The sequence below is a fragment of the Rhincodon typus genome, chromosome 39, assembly GCF_021869965.1.
Source record: "Rhincodon typus isolate 14 chromosome 39, sRhiTyp1.1, whole genome shotgun sequence".
In the NCBI taxonomy this organism is placed as follows: domain Eukaryota; kingdom Metazoa; phylum Chordata; class Chondrichthyes; order Orectolobiformes; family Rhincodontidae; genus Rhincodon; species Rhincodon typus.
In genome coordinates, this window is record NC_063370.1 from 9,772,420 (window position 1) to 9,794,415 (window position 21,996).

A 21,996-nucleotide genomic window follows, 5' to 3' on the forward strand; every position below is an offset into this window, starting at 1 on the left:
CACGGGGAGAACGTGCAAACTCCACACAGACAGTCGCCCGAGGGTGGAATCGAACTCGGATCCCTAGCGTTGTGAGGCAGCAGCGCTAACCACTGAGCCATCATGCCGTTAAAACCTCCATAGAACATGGTGGGCCAAGGGGCCTGCTCCTGAGCTGTACTGTTCTGTGTTTTAAGTGGGTGGGTGGGTTGGGGGGGTGGGGCTAGGGGAGCACAGATGGTGTGTTATGTTCCTTCACATTTTTTTAGCTTCCACACAGATCTCCAAGGCCAGTGTGTGACAGCAGCTTCCAAAACCGGAAGTTAATGCACCAATTGGCATGCGCAAAACCTCAGCACAGCTGAGGGAATGTTAACGGTTTGTTATAGTTCACTCACAGCAGTAGCAATATGCGCTTAATCATGCATCTGGAGCCATGGATAGCAATGGTACAGGCATTCTTTCCATCTCATGGCAGACCAGGAATCTCTTCCCACTCCTTCTGTCTCCCGCATATCTATGTTGGAAGAATTTACAAGTTGATCCTGATTCTGTTTGGCTGTGTGTTGAGTGTACCTTCCTTGGCCATCTTGTCCTGGGATGGGAGCTGAAGCCAAACTATCTCGTCCAGAGGCAGGGGTGTGATATGTTTTGCCGCAAGAGTTCCAATTAACACATTATTTAAAAGACATTTGGATAAGTACATGAATAGGAAAGGTTTCGAGGGATATGGGCCAGGAGCAGGCAGGTGGGACTAGTTTAGTTTGGGATTACGGTCGGCATGGACCAAAGGGTCTGTTTCCATGCTGTATAACTCTACCTAAACTCTTGCATTCACATTGCAATTCTTCACATATTAACAACTTCCCAGGCTGTTGTCAGACAAGATGTCACATTAAGCATCAAAAGAAATTATGAATCCTTAAAAGGTGAAGACAGGAGCAGAGAGACTGAGTTCTTAGGAAGGAATTCTAAGAGCACTGGCAGCCAGACCCTAGGTCGGGTAAAGAAAATCAGAAACCGTTAGAAGGGTAGTAAAAAGGTTTTATCAGTTGGCCGCATTAGAATGTAAATGTTGAAAACAGCAGCATTAAAAAAAACCTAACAGACTTACTACAACAGAAAATCCTGGAGAAACTCAACAGGTCTGGCAGCATTTGTGAAGAGAGAAACAGAGTTAATGTTTCAGGTCCAGTGACCTGCCACGTCAAACATTAACTCAGTTTCTCTCCTCACAGATGCTGCCACACCTGCTGAGTTTTTCCAGCACTTTCTGTTTTGTTTCAGATTTCCAGCATCCATGGTTCTTTGCTTTATAATAGACTTATCAACCTGCCTCTTGTTGGTATAATTAAACAGCAACACACACGTTGGTAGAGGAAAAAGTGTGTATCACACAATGGCGATGCTCTCTCTTGTGTAAGCTTTAACTATTTTTAATGCTTAAACCAATTCTAAATAGGCCAATCAGGCAAATATCAGCTTCAATCAGTAGCTACTTGCTGACTGTTATCCTCAAAGCACTCACATTGAGAAGGGTGGGGCTGCAGGAGATAGGGGAGCAGGGGGAAAGAGGAGGAACTGGTGAGAGACAGGCAAGCAAGAGGAGGCATGGGACGTTGGCAACCAACAAGTTGTTGGAGGTGGGGTGGTGACCCGAAAAAAAAGGCACATGTACTTCAAAACTTCAGGACACAAGTGCACTACTGTCAATGAGATACCCAAGAACTACCACTGTTAAATATTTATTCTGTGTACAGTATTTATTTCCTCTGCCTGCTCAAGATTACCACAAACACTCCAAGTTCAGCTAACTTAGCATAAACCACACAAAGCTTGGAGGGGAATTGTATCACCTTTTTTTGCAAAATTATCATTATACTCAAATATCTCTGGGCTATCCCGCCTCTCTCTCTCTCTCTCAAGTCATCCACAATTTCCCAAGAACTCTGTGTTCCTTCAACTCCACAGGCTTATTTTATTCTTCACCCAACTGCAAGCATGTTGCCTTCAACACCTCGCCTCCAAGATGAGGAATTTCTTCCACAAACATCTGTCTTGCTCTCTTCCTTAATGCCTACCTAATAACTACCTGTTTCAGTCACTCATTTTAACATTCCCTCCTTTGGCTTGGTCTCAATTATTGTTTTGATTACACTCCTCTAGAATCAAGCGACAGCAGAGGAGGTGGCCACTTGGCTCTTCATGGCTGTGTCAGCTCTGTGCAGGGGTTAAGCAGTTTCACCCCTGCCCTTTCCCTACAATTTAACAAACGTTTCAAGTATTTATCCTTTTTGAAAATTGCTATTTAATCTTCTTCAACCACCTTTTCAGAAATTCATTCCAGATCCTAACAATTTGCTGAAGATTCTCCTAACTGACTGTTACCAAACACCCTGACATGACTGCATTCCACTGTCAAATATATGAAGTACCTTGCAAAATGACTCACCCCACCTTAAGAAATGGTAGGTGAATGTGCTTTCTTGTTGGCTTTTCGTAATGCACAGAATCATTGACATTTACAAGACAGAGGGGAGGCTATTCAGCCTACTGGGGCTAGGCAAACCAAGAAACAGCAATCCAGACTAAGCCAATCTCTTGCACCTTGTGGATTGCTTCAAAATCATATCCAAGTTTATTTTTAATTCAATGAAGTTTTCTAACTTTACAACTCTTTCCAGCAATGAGTTTCTGATGCCCAGTCATCCTCTAGGTGAAAAAAACTGTCTAATCCAGCTACCAATTATTTAAAACATATTGTCATTTGGCAATACTTGAGGACTGCTGAAAAATCTTTCAATTCAAACAAAAGCTTGGGTTAACTATTCCCTGTTGCATTCTCGTTGGTGACACATTGACCAGAGTCTACTTGCTGACTAATCAGCACTCTCTTCCCATGCAGTGTAAAATGTTGTTCCCTATGAGATTTGGCATTCTAGCAATTCAGTCCTGATGAGTGCAAGACAAAGACATCTCCTCTTTCAGCAATATTTTAAATCTTTTCATCCTGACAGATAACCTCTAAAGGGAAAGAGGCTATGTATACCCACTCTATCTAGACTCATAATATTACAAGTCAGTTAAATCTCCTCAGCCTCCATTGTTCCTCAAGTATATAAATCAGTTATTTATAAGTACATAAATCTCTCTTGTACCCTGTCCAGTGTGATTACACCCTTCCTATAATGCAGTGAACAGAACTTCATAGGATTCTAAAGTTGTGCTCCAACTGGCATTCTAGAATAACTTTATTCTGTATCTCAGGTAACAAAAGTAAACTGTATCTGTGCTTAAATACCTTCAGGATCTTAAAGTCTGTGCCTTTTTACTTTTGTGCTTTCTTTTTAAGAACAAAATCTGTGGAGTGATAGTAGAATGAACTTTTTTAAGCCAGAGATTCACAAAGATGGCTGCACGTTCTCAGAATAAGGAATTTGATATCCTTTGTGAACCCTTTTTGTGTAGCTGCAGGTTCTAGAAATGTGCAAACTGGAGGCGAAGGGCTATTTACAAGTAAAACTGATTAATAACTGGCTACTCATCAATACCAATGACAAAGCCAACAAACATGTGATTGTTTGTCAGGTAGGTGAACAGCTTCAGCTGTGCGCAAGACAGGAGTGAACCTAGTCAGACTACAGAAACCAGATTTACAGCAACAAAATGCACTCTCTCTCAGTTCTCTGTAATAAACACTTTGAACCTGATCAACTTTCCTCCAGCAGATATTGCATGCTTGACTTTGAATTGGAAAAACCAAGGAACTTCCATAAGTGAAGTAGCCACTCTGTGCCTCTTGCAAACTAGTGAAAGCATTTGGCAAAAGGAAGGCTGAGGAGAAATCTTAAGAGAAGCAAGTACCAACCAAACCGATCTTGTGAACAAAGATTGTTTTCTGTGTGTGTGCGCGCGCGTGTATGTGAGTAAGGGTGGGTTTATATACGGTTAAGAATTAAAATGTGTAAAGTTTATCAGTTTGGTTTAATTGCTGACCTGTAACTAGAATCTAAAGATCTGTAATATATAGCAAATTTACCTGGTATAGAAACCTGGTCTATACTTTCTAACAACCTGAGTCTGAAAATCAGATAGTTTGCGTATTCCTTTTAAGAGCTTTGGGGATGACTCTGGGAATAGCAGAGCATGAGCGAGTTGTGACCATTTGTAGACATGCACCCAAAAATGCTTTCGTCCCTCTAAACTGCTCAGTATTCCATCATGTAGCGTGCATTCCCTTTCACCGTGTAGCAACTGCACAGAGCGAACCGCCCATTGCAGCTGAATCCCTGGGTGTCAAATGTGACATGCCCTCAGATTCAGGATATGCATACCACCTACCTGGAGTGCCACCTTGTATAACTGTGTCATGGTCAATATAACCTTCTTCACAACATTAACATTCTCATCCTTTAGCAACATGTTGAGGTTTGCAATTAGCTTTGGCAGCAGCTCATTATCCCGCTTGCTAGAAAAGAAAAGAATTAAATGAATTGAATCAAATCAAATCATTTATTGTCACATGTATTCAATATAAAACAGTGAAAACTTTATATTATCGCGGTGCATGAGCGCCGTTCTCATTTACATAAAATAAAGAAAGAAGATAATGTAAAGAGATCCAATTAAGGATTGACAGAAGTGTGTTTTAGAGGAAAAAGAAAGTGAAAACAAAATACTAACCATGCCTCCTCCATAAATCCAATGACAAATTTGCGAACATCGATGGATTTATCTGACTGAAATGCAATGATTTCCTGCAAAGGATAAGGCTTTTGTTAGTTTCCTCCGTTACAACACTTCAAATGAACTTGAATGCATGGTCAGAAATCAATGGCACCCCAGTGTTGCTTTTGGACCCTGGCCAGAGCGCAACAGCAACCCCAACCCCCTCCCTCCCTCCCTCCAACCAACAAGCCGAGCTACACCACCACCTCCTCTTAAGGCTAGAAAATGTTCTGTTTACTGACATCCAGAAAGTTGTCAAGAAGCGTAGGATCCTTGTTCAAAATCAGCTCCTGAACCTGGGGGAAGAAATAAAGACTCAATGAAACCCATAGTGTATATTTCTACATGTTTAATGCAGGACAGGTAGATATTTTCTAACCAACCTGTTCAGTGATGTTACGCACACCTCTAGAGCAGGTGGGAGTTGACCCCAGATCTCCTGGCTGAGAGGCAGGGGCATTATCATTGTGTTGAGAAAAGGTCAGAACAAAGACTACCCACATAAACAATAAAAACCGAAAGAACTGCAGATGCTGTAAATCAGAAACAAAAAAACAAAGTTGCTGGAAAAGCTCAGCAGGTCTGGCAGCATCTGTGAAGGGAAAAACAGAATTAACATTTCAGGTATGGTGCCCCCTCCTCAGACCAAGGAAGGGTCTGAGGAATGGTCACCGGACCCTAAACTTTAACTCCGTTTTTTCCTTCACAGATGCAACTAGACCTACTGAGCTTTTCCAGCAATTTTGTTTTGTTTTTCTACCCACATAAACATCTGATATTGATTTGTTACCAGACTGTAGCCTAGTCTGTGAGGGTGCTCCAGATGATCCATTAGATGGGACAAAATGCAAACTACTGACTGGGAATGAAACAGCCATGGCTGTTTCAGAGAGTAAACTCTCTTTCCCACCACTCGCATGGCACACAATCAGACTGCCTCCCACACACGCCGCACAAGCACATGCGACTGTAACATGTTTTCACAAGCAAGATTTATTTCTCTGTATATAAAGAGACAATGAGTGCAATCAGATGCATGGGTTAGAGACAAAGAGAAACTGATTGTGGAGCCTGACACGAGATTGAAGCTCTCCAGCTTGGAATCAGGGATCACCTCAAAAGCAGCATTATCCCCACGAATGCTGTTTAGTGTTTCTTGTGGTGGCAAGGGAAGCTGGATGGGTCAGGACTGTTAGGTGCTCCAGTGGGGCCTTTTGCCCTAAGTGGACAAAAAAAAAGTTGGAGAACCACTGCCATAGAGTGCATCGACCAACTAAACACAAGCAAGGCTCAGACGCTCCACTGATACAGGTACACTTGGGACCGAGGCTTTGCTGGCAATTTGGTTCAGGCTGCCGAAGTACGGGTCAAGGGGCACTTGGAGCACCGATAAAAACTGTGTGCAAAGCTGGTAACCTGCCCCCAGTCACACTGTGCCAATCCAGCATGTAACTGAAGTCCTGGAACTCTCTTCCAAATGGCAATGTGGGCGTTGTTACAGCCCAAAGATCACAGCAGTTCAAAAAGGCAGCTCACCACCATCTTCTTCAGGGCAATAAACGCTGACCTAACCCACATCCCATGAAAGAATAATGAAATAAATTGTCCAGGTAAGTTATTTTTAAGTTTTACTGAGTTAATTGGAAAATTGTAAAAATATCTAGCCAGCTTTTGACTAGCAGGATTTGAGGTACTTATACAGATTAACATTAAATGCTCCGTACATTTTCCCCAAATTACTGAGTTCTAAAGAAGTCATATTGGGCTCAGTTAATTAACTGTTTCTTTCTCCAAAATGCTGCCAGATCTCTGGAGTTTTTCCTGCGCTGTTCTTATTTTAGATTTCCAGAGACTGCAGTATTATTGCTTTTCAGTATTATTCACCACTCACCTGTTTGAGAACACTGATCTTGTTGTCAGTGACAATCAGTGCTGCTTGATTCAACAGATCCACCACCTACAAGGCAAAATGAATCAGTTACTCCGCAGTCAGTCTTCAATAGGTGTGCTGCCACCTTATAAGCTTACAGTAATTCCAATAATACAAATCATTACAATGATCAGTTGTATAAACTTGGCTTGTATGTATTCTGACTTTATAGATGTTTTTAATCAACCTGTTCATTCACGTTATGACACTCCTGTGGAGCAGGAGAACTTGAACCTAGAAATTTTGGTTCAGAGGTAGAGACACTACTGCTGTATAACAAAAAGCCTACCCTCCTCTGACTTAATAAAGTTGGCTGATCTTGTTGAGGTAATAAAATGATTACAAGATTGATAGAAAGAATTTCCTTTGGTATGTCCCATTCACCATCACCCTGTGCTCACTGATCTACAATGGCCCCTGGTCAAGATATGTCTTAAAATCCTGATCCTCATTTTCAAGTCCATGGTCCCACCTCTCCCTACTTCTACAATCTCTACCAGCCCAGCAATCTGAGACTTTCATCCTGGAACTTTTTTTTCCAAACAATACTGTGGGTATACCACCACCTCCTCTGAAATGGACACCTCCCCCAACCCTTTGCCCTAATCGCCCTCCAACACCCAAAGTCCCCTTTTCTTTAACCTGCTCCTCCATTGCCTGGGGCCCCCAGCTCAAACTCCCTATTCTCCTATTCCCTAACCCATCCCGCACATTCCCCTCCCTATCACCGTACTCCTCTCACATCCCTTCCCCACCTCTCAAATACTCCTTTCCTCCCTCCGCAAAGCCCACTCCCTTCCAAACACACCTGCTCCTTCCCAACCCCCATCCTCTCCCTTAACCTTGCTCTCCCTCACCTTTCCCCCAACACCCCTCTGCCTTCCACCCAAACTGTACCTCAACCAATACCCCCAAACCAGCACTTCCCAAACTTCCATACTCCCGCTCCTCTCCCTCAACTTCCCCCCATCAGCCCCTCCCCACTCATCCTAAACACCCTCTCACCTTACTCCTTAAAAACCTCCCTTACACCTTCCAACTCCACATCTATCTATCTCTCTCTCTCTCTCTCTCAACTCCCCAAAAACCTCCTCACCTCCACCCTTGACCTCCCCACAACAGCCACTGGCAGTGTTCAGTGAGGGAGTTCATTTAGTCTAGGTTAGTGTCCCACCTACATCTCTCTCACCTAGCCCACCAGAAAACCTCCCTCACACCTGCCCTCCATCATCCCTGCCCCCTTGTCACCCCCACCCCCCCCCCCAATAACCCCACCAAATCTCTCGCTCTCTCTCTTCCCCCAAACCCCTCACCCGCTCGCTCGTAGTCAGGCTCTCGATCGCGTTATTCTCCTCCTCATTAAAATACTGGGTGGCGAGACAGCGGCGGGAGGAGCCGCTCTCCGCGGCCGGGGCGCTGGCGGCCATCGCCAAGCCTGAAGCCCGAGGCCTGCCCCTCTCGGCTCGACCCAGCCCGGCACTGCGCATGTGCTGTAGGGGCTGCGCGGTAATAACCCACTGCGCAACCCCCCTCCTAAACTACAACTCCCGGCAACCGCCGCGGCAGCCGGTCCTCGATCAACTTTATTGGCACCTTTATTGTCCCAGCTCTGACCAGTGCTCTCTCTCATCTGTCCAAATCTATATCATTCCATCTGCTAACCTGGACTAAATGAACTCCCTCACTGCACGTTGCTAGTGGCTAATAGGTTGAAGCAGTTTGACTGTCAGTTTCAGGCGACAAACAAAAGAAAGGTCACTAAACTTAAAAGTTAACTTTGCTTTCTCTGCACAGACCTGCTGAGTTTCTTTGGCAACTACTTGCTTTTGTATAACAACATAAGAAGCAGGAACAGGAGTAGGTAATTCAGTCCCTTGTGCCTGCTCTGCCATTTGATGCAATCACAGTTGATCTCATCTCATCCTCAACTCCATTTCCCTGCCCGCACTACGAAACTCTTAAACCCATCACTAATTAAAAATTTATCTAACTCTCCTCAAGTTGAATCAATATGCTGCCATCCACCACACTCCAGGGTAGTGAATTCCACAGATTCAGGCCCCTTTGAGAGAGTAGTTCCTCCTCTGTTTTAAATCTGCCAGCCCTTGTCCTAAAACTATGACCTCTTGTTCTAGATTGCCCCACATGAGGATACATCCTCTCCACGTCCGCTAACAACCAGAAAAAACAAACAGAATTAATTATTTCACAAAATCTGAAATTGATGGAGAATCTCAGCATGTCTGGCAGTGCTTGTAGAGAGAGAAATGGAGTTAACTTTCAGAACAGTTCCGAAGAAGGGTCACTGGACTCAACACGTTAACTCTGCTTTTTCTCCACAGCTGATGCCAGACCCGCTGAGTTTCTCCAGCACTTTCTGTTTTTGTTTAAGATCTTCAGCATATGCAGTTCTTTGTTTTATTTCATTGAACCAACTCTTTCTCTCTCCATAAATGCTGATGGAGTTTAATTTAGATAAATGTAGGGTGTTGCATTTTGGTAAGGCAAATCAGGCAAGGACTTTTACACTTAAAGGTAGGTTCCTGGGGAATGTTACCAAACAAAGACACCTTGGGTGTAGGTTCATAGTTCCTTGAAACTGGATATACAGGTAGATAGGGAGGTGAAGAAGGCATTTGGTATGCTTGACTTTATTGCTCAGTGCTCATCATATAGGAGTTGGCATGTCATGTTGCAGCTGTACGGTACACTGGTGAGGCCACTTTTGGAATACAGTGTTCAATTCTGGTCTCCCTGCTTTAGGGAAGATGTTTTGAAACCTGAAAGGCTTCAGAAAAGATTTACAAAGATGTTTGAAGTGTTGGAGGGTTTGAATTATAGGGAGAGGCTGAATAGGTTGGGGGTATTTTCCTTGGAGTGTCGGAGGCTGAGGTGACCTTACAGAAGTTTATAAAATCATGAGGAGCATGGACAGGGTGAATAGTCAAGGTCTATTTCCCAGGGTGGGAGGGGTACAAAACTAGAGGGCTTAAGTTTGAGGTGAGAGGGTAAAAGTTTAAAAGAGACCTAACGGGCAACTTTTTCATGCAGAAGGTGGTGCGTGTATGGAATGCGGTGCCAGAGGAAGTTGTGGGGCAGGTACAATTACAACATTTAAAAGGCATCTGGATGGGTACATGAATGGGAAGGGTTTAAAGGGATATGGGCCAAATGCTGGCAAATGGAACCAGATGAATTTGGGATATCTGGTCGGTGTGAACGAGTTGAACCAAAGGGTATGTTTCTGTGTTGTGCAACTCTATAATTTTTAAAGCACTGTCAAGGGTTGGGACAGGGTCTTGATGAATGGCCCACAGGTGACATCAGCTGGAATGTGTCACAATGGCAGAATGTACAGGGGCCAGATCCACTCAACTGTACAGCTCCCAGTCCATTCTATTAAACACAACAGGGACATTAATGGTCTTTCCCCATTTATCAATGTCTCAATAAATTGACTCGTGTGTTCTGTAGATCTGCAGGTTGCAGTGACGTTGTACTAGGATAATTTGTGAAGTTGTTGTCAGAATTACTGGGCAAATCTGTGCAGGGATGTTTCATTGGACAGGTATGCGTTGCTTGCTTTTTGTTACACAACATAGTAAAATATCCGACTGACTTGCAATTGTGACTCATATACTAAAAATGTATTGGATGGTGTTTGAAATCTGGTGTTAGTAATGGTCTGCCCCTTCAGGAACTGTGCCCCAGTGGGAGTCAGCTCCTTCAAAAACTGTATCCCAGAGAGAGTCAGCACCTTCAGCAACTGTATCCCAGTGAGAGTCAGTACCTTCGGGAACTGTATCCCAGTGGGAATCAGCCCCTTCAGGAACTGTATCCCAGTGGGAGTCAGCACCTTCAGGAACTGTATCCCAGTGGGAGTCAGCACCTTCAGGAACTGTATCCCAGTGAGAGTCAGCGCCTTCAGGAACTGTATCCCAGTGAGAGTCAGCACCTTTAGGAACTGTATCCCAGTGAGAGTCAGCACCTTCAGCAACTGTATCCCAGTGAGAGTCAGTACCTTCAGGAACTGTATCCCATTGAGAGTCAGCTCCTTCAGGTAAACTGTATCCCAGTGACAGTCAGCAATTTCAGGAACAGTCCCCCCAGCGAAAGTGAGCCCCTTCAGGAATTGCCCCCCAAGAGATAACCAGAGTTGAGGCTGATTTCTGTGCCAGCTACGAACACCCACCCCAGCACCCAGCAATGCATTGTCCAATCAGTAAAACCAGCAGAGACTACCACCCTGCATTTTATTTGAGCAGAACTACATAGTAAATGAAAGAAAGCTTAAAACAGCAACAAAATTCAAACAGGAGAGACACTCAGTGACCACAAAATCAATGAGACCACAGAAGAGAAATCCCCATCAATTAGACATGGAACATTTCATTGGATAAATGCTTGGCGGTGGGTTTCCCATCTCTATCGCCTCACTGTGAGTTGGCGTGAGGCTGGACTGACACAGATCTTGGTTATAATGCACAAAACTCTGGTTGAACTCGTCGCAATGTTTTCTGAAACACTTGACAGCTGTCAGATCACATTCGCACAGCTTATTAACACACGGAAACCATGTTAGCCATGAGCCACCTGTAAAAGAGGAGACCATAAATGTACACTTATGTTCTGAGGAAGGGTCACCGAAAACAAAACTCTGTTTTTTTCTTCACAGATGCTGCCAGACTTGCTGAGCTTTTCCAGCAACTTTGTTTTTGACACTTATATCCAGTTTGATTCTTTCGTGATCAATGGACATCTCCAGGAAGGTGAGTGCTTCTTGACAATCCCTAATTGCCTTTTTTTTAAATAGAATCTCCACAGAGTGGAAACAGGCCATTCAGCCCATCGAGTGCACACCGACCCTCCGAAGAACATCCCAAGTAGAATACCCAATTCTAATTGTGCCCATTTCCAGACACCGCACTTCAGGAGGGTGAAGGTAACAAATGGTAGTGTCACCAGCCTTGCCAACGATGCTCATCCCATTCAATAATTTTTCAAAAATAAAGGTAACAGATAGGGTGCACAAAAGATTTATGAAACTGTTTCCAGGGATGAAAGGCTACAGCTCCCTGAATAGACGGGAAAAGCTGGAGCTGTTCTCATCTGAGAACATTCAGATTTGATTGACCTGTTCAAAATCACAAAAGATTGAGGCAAAATAGACATAAATACTGATTGTATGGGCAGCAGGTTGGACATCCAGAGAAGATGGTGACCAGCAAAAGAAGTAAAGGAGACAGAGTGAAGTTTTTTTCACACAATGTGCGATGAGGATTTGGAATATGCTGTCGGAAAATATGGTGCAGGCAGATTCACGTAAAGGTTTCAGATGAAGAATTGTATAATCACCTACTCGTAATTTATTTGAGGGATGTAGTCATCACTGGCAAGGCCAGATGTAGGATTAGTCAGGAAATTAAAATTTCACGATTGATAAAGTTTCGATAAGATCAACATATTTATCAATTAATCTAGTGTTGTTATTCTGCTTAACTCTAACTAATGTAGATGTTAATATTTTCATATCATGTGACTGTCCTTAGCTTCACTTGACAAAGTGATGCAGCATGGGATTGTGAACAAAGTAAAGACAATACTCTGTCTGGAGTGACAGCTATAAGGCCAAAAGCCTGTTTGGCTCCTTTCTAAATTTTTAAGATTGAAGAAGGCAGAGTTGGGATCTTCACAATTTATTCACCCTTATCAATAAATCATAACCATAGCTGTGCCATTGCACTGGTGTGGTTTTAATGTTAGAAGTCAAGAATATTTTGTGTAAATGTAACCTTTGTATTAGATTTAACTTTATTATAATGTGTTTCCCGCAGTGAGAGTCAGCCCCTTCAGGAACTGTCCCCCCAGTGAGAGTCAGCACCTTCAGGAACTGTCCCCCCAGTGAGAGTCAGCACCTTCAGGAACTGTATCCCGAAGAGAGTCAGCACCTTCAGGAACTGTCCCTCCAGTGAGAGTCAGCTCCTTCAGGAACTGTATCCCAGTGAGAATCAGCCCCTTCAGGAACTGTATCCCAGTGAGAGTCAGCACCTTCAGGAACTGTATCCCAGTGAGAGTCAGCCCCTTCGGGAACTGTATCCCAGTGAGAGTCAGCTCCTTCAGGAACTGTATCCCAGTGAGAATCAGCCCCTTCAGGAACTGTATCCCAGTGAGAGTCAACATCTTTTTGCAATTTTGCAACCACACTTTCAGTCCCCTCATGCAAATTACTTATATAGCTCAATGTCGCAGAACTAATTCCTGTGGCATATGTTTGTAACATGTCCACCAGCCAGAAAATGACCCATTTTCACCTTTTTTCTGTTTCCTCTTCACCAGGTCCTTCTCTCCAAGAGCTAGAATCAGCCTATCGTTTATGCAAAGTCAGCATTGCTGGTGGACACTCTTGTGTGGAGGGGAAGCGAGGGGACAGGGAGGCAGTGGATCTTCCTAAGAGCAAATCTGGTTGGGTTCATTGTTCTACTTACCGCATGTGGGGACAGCGTCATAGCAGCGTGAAATATACAGTGTGGTCCAAATGGAGCAGCCCATGATAATGGCTTCACCGTAACATTGATCATGTATATAGCAGCATCTGTGAGGGTGTATAAACAGGAGATATTATTTCACAGAAGCAAGTCTCCCTGCAGCAACTGAAAGTAATAACGAGAATCCATTTGACAATAACCAACATAGCCTTCCAGAGGATTTCCAACGCTACAGAATTGACCTGGAGTCCCTCAGAATTTCCTGGCAAGTGGAGAGTGGTAGCGAAGTCTTTTTTTTAAAACTTCATTTGAGAACTTTTGGTTATTAGAGGTGGAGTTTGGATTGGAAGGGGCCAAGGGGGAAGGGGTTGCTTGTCAGCCAAGGAACAGCCACACAACGAAGTTAGTGGTTGTTGGCTTTGCCATTAGCAAGGAAAGGTGTATCGGGTTTGTGGACTGCTGATCAACTGTGGGACTAATGGGAAGAAGACTTTTCGAGGTAGAAGATGATATGATGGAGAATGTCACAATGCAACTAATTAGCATTGGCATCCCTTTCCTCAGAACAAATCCTTTCTGAGGAGGGTCTCTCGTAAGGGGCTTCAAGTCTCTCCTCTGGTTTGAGGGTAACAGAAGAATTGTCACAATCAGTAAATCCTTCTGATCTGTTTGTAGGTGGGACTAAGAGCTGGTGTGTTTCCCCGTCAGCTGCAACTGAGTCGCAGCTGCAATGCAACAGCCTCCCATTGTCACAGGGTCTTGCAATGGGCAAGTGTCATTGCCAATCTGAGGGACTACCACAGGCACATGTACACACACACACAAACACAAATATACATACACACACAGATGCACATGCACACAGACACGTGCACATACACATAGATGCACTTGCACACAGACACACATACAGATGCACTCACACATACAAATGGACACATGCATACACACACACAACAGATGCACACAGACACACACACGCGAGTCAATCTACAACACTTTCAGAGAGAGGCTGCATGACTCAGTCTGTGGGTGGAAGAAACAGCACTTGCCACAGAGTACCAACCTTTGCGCTCTCTCTCTCTCTCTGAAGCACCCTCACCCCATCAAACTTTGTCATTTGAAAATCCACTGGAAGACCTCATCACCATGCAGGATTCTCAAAGGAGAAGTCTGAATGTACACTGCTATCTTCAGAAAAAAAATTTCAAACAGCCATAACAGATCCAGGAACAAACCCCAACTCCAATTGCTTGTGAAGAAAGTGACCTGAGCTGCAGCCCAACATTTTGGAAAACCTGCGAATAATCCTTCTCTTCAAAGTTAACTGCTGCTTGGCCAAAGTGCTTTTAAATTACTACTCTTTTTCCAGGCTTGGAGGAGGTTGTGTGTTTTTGAGTTTGTGTACATAAATTATCACAAACAATTAACATTTATACATTTTATCAATAACGTTTGCATTTTTGTTTAGTTTTTTTGCAATATCTACTTTCTTATTTGTTAACTTAAGGATCCTGCTGACTTGTCTCTGGTACTGAGCTCTGTATAGTCTGAATTATAATTTGCAAAATCCCTTGCCTTATATGTTTAATGTTGCTTGTGCGCAGTAGAGGAAATGAGTCAAGGAAAGGAATGAGTGCAACGCTCCTAACTGGCTATAACTCCATCCAAAATTCGTCTACTCCTGTCCATACTTCCATCCCAATGTCCTATCATGCCTGTTTTTGCTGAACTACTGGGCTCTCAGAAATGCAAGGCCAGTATTTTAATGTTCTCGTCTTTATTTTCAAACTGCACTGCCCCCCTATCTTTGGAAACCCCTCCAAACCCACGACCCTCTGAGATATCAGCACTGCTCTAATTCTGGCCTCTTGAGAATTCCCAACTTTAATCATTCCATTAGAGCCCATGTTTTAATTTGCCCAAGCCCCAAGCTCTGGAATTCTATCCCAAAGCTCTCTTTCCTTCGAACTTACCACTCCAACCAAACTTTAGGCCATCCACTGCCTTATGGGATTGAGTGTCAAAATCTGATTTACAACATTTCTCCTAAAGAGCCTGGAGATGAGTTAGCATACAAAAGGTGCTGCCTAAATAAACGCTGTTGTGCTGAACAGAAAGTGTTTCTTGTAAGACCGTAAGGCATTGGACCAAACGTAGGCCTACATTTGGTCCATTGAGTCTGCTCTGTCATTCAATCAGACCACAACTCATCAGCCTTAACCTCAACTCGAGTTTCCCACCTTTCCCCATAACCGTTGATTGCCTTATTGATTACAAATCTATCTCAGTCTTGAATACACTTAACCACCTAGTCTCAACAGCCCTCTGCAGTAAAGAATTCCACAGATTCACCATCCTCTGAGAGAAGAAATTCCTCATCATCTCTGTTTTAAATGGGCAGCCCCTTATTCAGAGATGATGTCCTCTGGTCTTAGACTCTCCTACAAGGGGATACAACTGATTCATATTTACTCTGCCAAGTCTCCTGAAAATCTTGTATATTTCAATAAGGTTCTTTCTAAATCCATTCTTGTAAATTCCAATACTCAACCTCTCCACCATTCAATCTGGTGAACCTTCTGTGGACTGCCTCCAGTGCTACATTATCTGTCTTTGGATCAATGGTTATCACTGCTGCCTCACAGCACCAGAGACCAAGGTTTGATTCCACCCTCAGGTGACTGTCTGTGTGGAGTTTGCACGTTCTCGCTGTGTCTGCATGGGTTTCCTCCCACAGTCCAAAGATGTGCAGGTTACGGTGGATTGGCAATACCCATCGTGCCTAAGGATGTGCAGGCTAGGTGGGTTAGCCGTGAGAAATGCAGGGTTATAGAGGAGGGAGGTTGTGGGTCTGGATGGGATGCTCTTTGGAGGGTTGGTGTGGACTTGATGGGGCTGAATGGTCTGCTTCCACTCTGTAGGGATTTTACGATTCAATAAGTGGACCAAACCTATTCACAGTATTCCAGCTGTGGTGTGGTCAATGTAGTGTATATCTGAGCACGATGTCTCTATTTTTATACTCTAATCCCTCTGAAATGAAGTCCAACATGATGCATGGCATTGCTTCCCACTACCTGTCAATGGCATCAACAGGTTGGTTGCCAGTTCCTCCAATCCCACAGAAGCAGCCATAGTTGTAGATAGCCAGGTAATTCACACCCTCATTGGCACAGTTCACAACAGATGCAAAATTGTTCATCTTCCTGCCTTGGATCTTAAAGCCATGAGTGGGAATTAACATCGCTGCAAAACGACAAGTATCAGTGTAAGGTTAAATGAATGAGTGAATTAAACAAAAACATGTCCTTAAATCACTATAGATAACAAGGTGTAGAGCTGGATGAACACAGCAGGCCAAGTTGACGTGTCGGGTCTAGACCCTTCTTCAGAAAAGGGTCTAGACCCGAAATGTCAGCTTTCCTGCTCCTCTGATGCTGCTTGGCCTGCTGTGTTCATCCAGCTCTACACCTTGTTATCTCAGATTCTCCAGCATCTGCAGTTCCTACTATCTCTTAAATCACTAGCCTCTGCATTTCTATACTGGAAACATAACCACTGAACTATCTTGTCAAAGTGAGGAGGGTTAATTGAGGGATGTTAATTTTATTTAATTACATTACTAATGACGTCAAGTCAATTGATTATTGGAACCAGACCCTTTCGGTCCAACTCATCCATGCCAACCAATTTTCCCAAACTGAACTAATCCCACTTGCCTGCACTTGGCCCATATCCCTCTAAACCTTTCCTATTCGTGTACCTGTCCAAATGTGTTTTAAATGTTGTAACTGTACCTGCATCTACCACTTCCTCTGGCAGTTCATTCCTCACACAAACCACCCTCTGTGTGAAAAAGTTGCCTCTCAGGTCCCTTTTAAATCATTTTCCTCTCTCCTTAAACCTATGCCGTCTAAGTTTTGAAATCCCCCACCCTGGGGAAAAGATTTTTGCTATTCACCCTATCCATGTCTCTCATGATTTTATAAACCTCTATTAGGTCACCCCTCAACCTCTTAGGCTGCAGTGAATAAAGTTCCAGGCTATCCCAATAACCCAAGCCCTCCATTCCCAGCAGCATCCTGGTAAATCTTTTCTGAACTCTCTCCAATTTAATAATATCCTTCCTATAGCAGGGCGACGAGAACTGTACACAGTATTCCAAAAGTGGCCTCACCACCATCCAGGACAACCTCAACATGACCAACTCCTATATCAATGGTCTGAGCAATGAAGGCAAGCGCGCTAAACACCTTCTTAACCACCCTGTCTACCTGTGACACAATTTTCAAAGAACTATGTACCTGAAACCCCAATCTCCCTGTTCGACAACACTACCCAGGGCCCTACCATTAACTGTGTAAGTCCTGCCCTTGTTTGTTTTACTTAAATACAACACCTCACATTTATCCAAATTAAACTTCATCTGCCAATCCTCAGCCCCTTGGCCCAATCGATCATGATCCCCTTGTAATCTTAGCTAACCTTCTTCACTGTTGACTATGCAACCAATTTTGGTGTCATTTGCAAACTTACTAATCAAATTCTCATCCATATCATTTATATAAATGACAAACAATAGTTGTCCCAGCACCAATCCTTGTGGCACACCACTGGTTTACAGGCCTCCAGTCTGATAAACAACCCTCCGACGCCACTTTCTGTCTCCTACCATCAAGCTAGTTTCGCATCCAATTGACAAGCTCTCCCTGAATCCCATGTGATCTAACTTTACAAATCAGTCCACCATGTGGAACCTTGTCAAAGCCTTTTACCAAAGTCCATGTAGACAACATCCAATGCTCTGCCCACTTCAATCTTTTTGGCTACTTCCTCTAAAAACACTCTATTAAGTTTGTGAGGCACGACTTCCCATGCACAAAGCCTGTACTAAAATCTGGAATAGAAGGTTAGTGTCACTATCATGATAAGGAGATGTGTGTGCCATTTTAAAAAGCCATCTGTATTCCTTACATCCTTTAAGCAGGAAGCTCTGCTGTCCTTACCCAGTCTGGTCTATATGTGTCTCTACAGTGTGGTTCACTCTTTACTGCCCCCAGAAATGGCTGCTGAAAAGTCACTCAATTGTAGCTAAGAAGACAGGGGAGCTGGTGGTGTAGTGGTAATGTTGCCGAACTAGTAATCTGGAGCCCCAGGCTGATGTTCTGGGGTCCATGAGTTCAAATCCCACTACGGTGAAATGTGAATTCAGTAAGATCTAAAACTGAAAAGCCAACCTCGTAGTGACCATTGTCAACTGCTGTTTAAAACCTACCTATTCACTGATGGGAAATCTGCCATCCTTACCTGGTCTGGCCTACATGTGACCTGTGACCCACAGCGATGTGGTTGACTTGTAACTGCCCTCTGAAATGGTCCAACAAGTCTCTCAGTTCCAGGGCCAATTAGAGAGGGTCAGTAAATGCTGGCCTCGCCACATCCCAAGAGTAAATAACTCCAGAGATAGTAGGAACTGCAAATGCTGGAGACTATGAGATAACAAGGTGTAGAGCTGGATGAACACAGCAGGCCAAGCAGCATCATAGCAGCAGGAAGGCTGATGAAGGGTCTAGGCCCGAAATGTCAGCCTTCCTGCTCCAGTAAATAACTCCATACCACTTTCTCAATGGCGATGGTGATTAGTTATAATTACTGAATCATACAGTGTAGGTGGAGACTATCTGTTCCATCAGGTTCAAATTGCCTGTCTGTAAAAGAAATGTAGTTAGTCTAACTCCCCCATTTTTCCCTTGATGGGGTGCTCATCCAATTTCCTCTTGAAACCATGATTGTATCTGTCTCTATTGGGCAGTGTGTTCCATATTGCAATCACTTTGCTGTAGAAAGGAGTTTTCACTCAAATCCCTTTTCCAAATGACAACCTCCACTCACCCAACCAATCAACATAAATTGGTCTCCAAACACTGACTGCTCATCACTGACCTCCTAACAGAAAAAGGAGAGCAATGAGGTTCAGGGGCTCCATGACTTCTTGTTTCCTTCGACAGATCAATGCCTGACTCATCCCCTTCTCTGCCTCTTCGATTAGACTCTTGGGGTCGTTCCACCCAATGTTCACTCGGCAAAAGTAAATTGGGGGAGTGTCCCCCTGGGTCGCTCATTCTAACATCTCACTGTTCTCTCCAAAGTGTGAGAGCACTGACACAGGGAGAGACAGGGTCTTGATGAATGGCCCACAGGTGACATCAACTGGAACGTGTCACAATGGCAGAATGTACAGGGGCCAGATCCACTCAACTGTACAGCTCCCAGTCCATTCTATTAAACACAACAGGGACATTAATGGTCTCTGGCCAGTTAACCAGTGAGTAAATATTCTGACCAGTGTGGTACTCAGTCTATAGGTCTGTATGTTCCAGCAAAGCTGCACCAGGGCAGTTTCTCAAGTTCCTGAGTTTGAATTCAGGATAATTGTGAAGATTTACAATGAGATTTTGGGTAAGGAGCAGTTTGGGAGAGTGTGTGATGCACCACACTGTCAAATATCCCATGGACGCTTGCCTTCGAGGCTCAAATGCAACAACTGGAACTTCAGTGAAGTTTAGAAGAGTACTATACAGGCAAAGCTCCACTTTGGGAAGGATGTGAAGGCATTAGCGAATCATAGAGTCATGGAGGTGTACATCATGGAAACAGACTCCTTGGTCCAACTTGTCCATGCCAACCAGATATTCTACATTAATCTAGTCTCATTTGCCAGCATTTGGCCCATATCCCTCTAAACTCTTCCTATTCACATACCCATCCAGATGCCTTTTAAATGTTGTAATTGTACCAGCCTCCACCATTTCCTCTGGCAGCTCGTTCCATACACGCACCACCCTCTGTGCGAAAAAGTTGTCCCTCAGATCCCTTTTGAATCTTTCCCCTCTCACCTTAAACTTACACTCTCTAGCTTTGGATTCCCTTATCCTGGGGAATAGACCTTGGCTATTCACCCTATCCATGACCCCCATGATTTTATAAACTTCTATAAGGTCAGTCCTAAACCACCGACGATCCAGGAAAAATAGCCCCAGCCTATTCAACCTCTCCCTGTAGCTCAAACCCTCCAACCCTTGTAAGGGTTTCTGAACCCTTTCAAGTTTCGCAACGTCGTTCCTATAGCAGGGAGACCAGAACTGAACGCAGTATTCCAAAACTGGCCTAACCAATGTCCTGTACAGCCGCAACATGACCTCCCAACCCCTATACTCAATGCACTGAGAAAGAAAGAGAGGTTGCAGAGTTCACAAGAATGGTGGCAGCGATGAAGAGCTTCAGTGATACGATTAGATTGGAGAAGTTGGGGCTGATTTCCTTGAAGAACGGGCTGAGAGGAGATTTGATTAAGGTGTAAAAAAATTATGAGATTCTGGGTCAGCAGCAGTGTGGCTGCAGGGACAATTTGTCAGCTTGTGAAATCTGGAGCCGGATTCTCACTTCCGCGTGGATAGGACACTGACAGCGGTATGGTGTGGGCTGGAAAACCCGGAGCGGGACACCTCTCTCTGCAGCATGGCGTGGGCTGGTGTAGTCCGGTGAGGGACCCTGGCAGTGGTATGCTGTAGCAGCAGAGAAGGTAAAGTCGGACTCTCTTTAAGGTTATGTTTTTGTTTATTTTATTCTGTGAATGGTGCTTATGTACAAGCGATGGCACACACTTTTCACTGTAGTTAATACTGAATGCATGTGACAATAAAGGATATTCAAACTGAGTGCAGAAGGAGAAAGAGTTCTCATTGGTGAAGAGATTCACAATCAAAAACAGATTTATAGCATTTGGAAGACAAAAACCAATAAAGTTGCCACTGTGATACCAGACTGGGCTATTCTCTCATTATAAAGAGAAAGACGACTGGTGGCAGTTTAACCTGAGGGCTACCATATCTCAGGTGAGGGGAGAGATTGAGAAGGAGACTATTTCATAGATAGGGTGAGTTGCCAAAGTCTTTTCCCCAGGGTGGAGGAGTCCAAATCTAGAGGGCATAGGTTTACGGTGAGAGGGGAAAGATATAAAAGGGACGTGCCGGACAACTTTTTCACGCAGAGGGTGCGAAATATATGGAACGAGCTGCCAGAGGAAGCGGTAGAGGTGGGTACAACTGCAACATTTAAAAGACATATGGACAGGTACATGGATAGGAACAGTAAAGAGGGATACGGGCTGAATGACGCTATGGTAATCTCAGCTGGTGCGGGAATTGAACCCACGTTGTTGGCATTAAGCTGCAGCACAAGCCAACTGCAGGCACAGGGAGAGAATGCTTGCCATCTGGAACTCACAGCTCAGAGATTTAGTGCAGGCAGTTACAATACAACACTTACAATAAGAAATTAGATTATCTGAAAAGGAAGAATGTGTGACATTCTGGGGAAAGTGTAGGGGAATGACACCAAGGGAATTGCAGTTTTGGAGAGCCAGTACAGGTAGGATGGGCCAAATGGCCACCTTCAGGGTCGTAAACATTCTGTGGTTGAATTTATGAGATAAAACTGTCCCCCAATAAGAGAGAGCACATTCTTGAACTGTATCCCAGTGAGAGTCAGCACTTTCAGGAACTGTATCCAGGTGAGAGCGAGCCCCTTCAGGAACTGTCTCCCGGTGAGAGTAAGGTCCTTCAGGAACTGTATCCCAGTGAGAGTCAGCACAATCAGGAACTGTATCCCAGTGAGAATCAGCCCCTTCAGGAACTGTATCCCAGTGAGAGTCGGCACCTTCAGGAACTGTATCCCAGTGAGAGTCAATCCCTTCAGGAACTGTATCCCAGTGAGAGTCAGCTCGTTCAGGAACTGTATCCCAGTGAGAGTCAGCACCTTCAGGAACTATATCCCAGTGAGAGTCAGCTCGTTCAGGAACTGTATCCCAGT

The 21,996-nt window shown here is 44.1% G+C and overlaps 1 protein-coding gene across 2 annotated transcripts in view; it reads right to left on the bottom strand.

Annotated features, from left to right (window-relative positions):
• The window catches only part of sympk (symplekin), a 41,808-nt gene extending 33,676 nt beyond the window's left edge, over positions 1–8,132 (bottom strand). For both annotated transcript variants that reach the window (XM_020519140.2, XM_020519139.2), the window contains exons 1-5: positions 7,951–8,132; positions 6,599–6,664; positions 4,950–5,003; positions 4,663–4,736; positions 4,321–4,447 (exon numbers count right to left, since the gene is read on the bottom strand). In XM_020519140.2, coding sequence (XP_020374729.2) covers positions 4,321–4,447; positions 4,663–4,736; positions 4,950–5,003; positions 6,599–6,664; positions 7,951–8,124 — 495 coding nt within the window. In that variant the 5' untranslated portion in view covers positions 8,125–8,132. The remainder of the gene's footprint in view (positions 1–4,320; positions 4,448–4,662; positions 4,737–4,949; positions 5,004–6,598; positions 6,665–7,950) is intronic.
• Between the last annotated feature and the right edge of the window lie 13,864 nt (positions 8,133–21,996).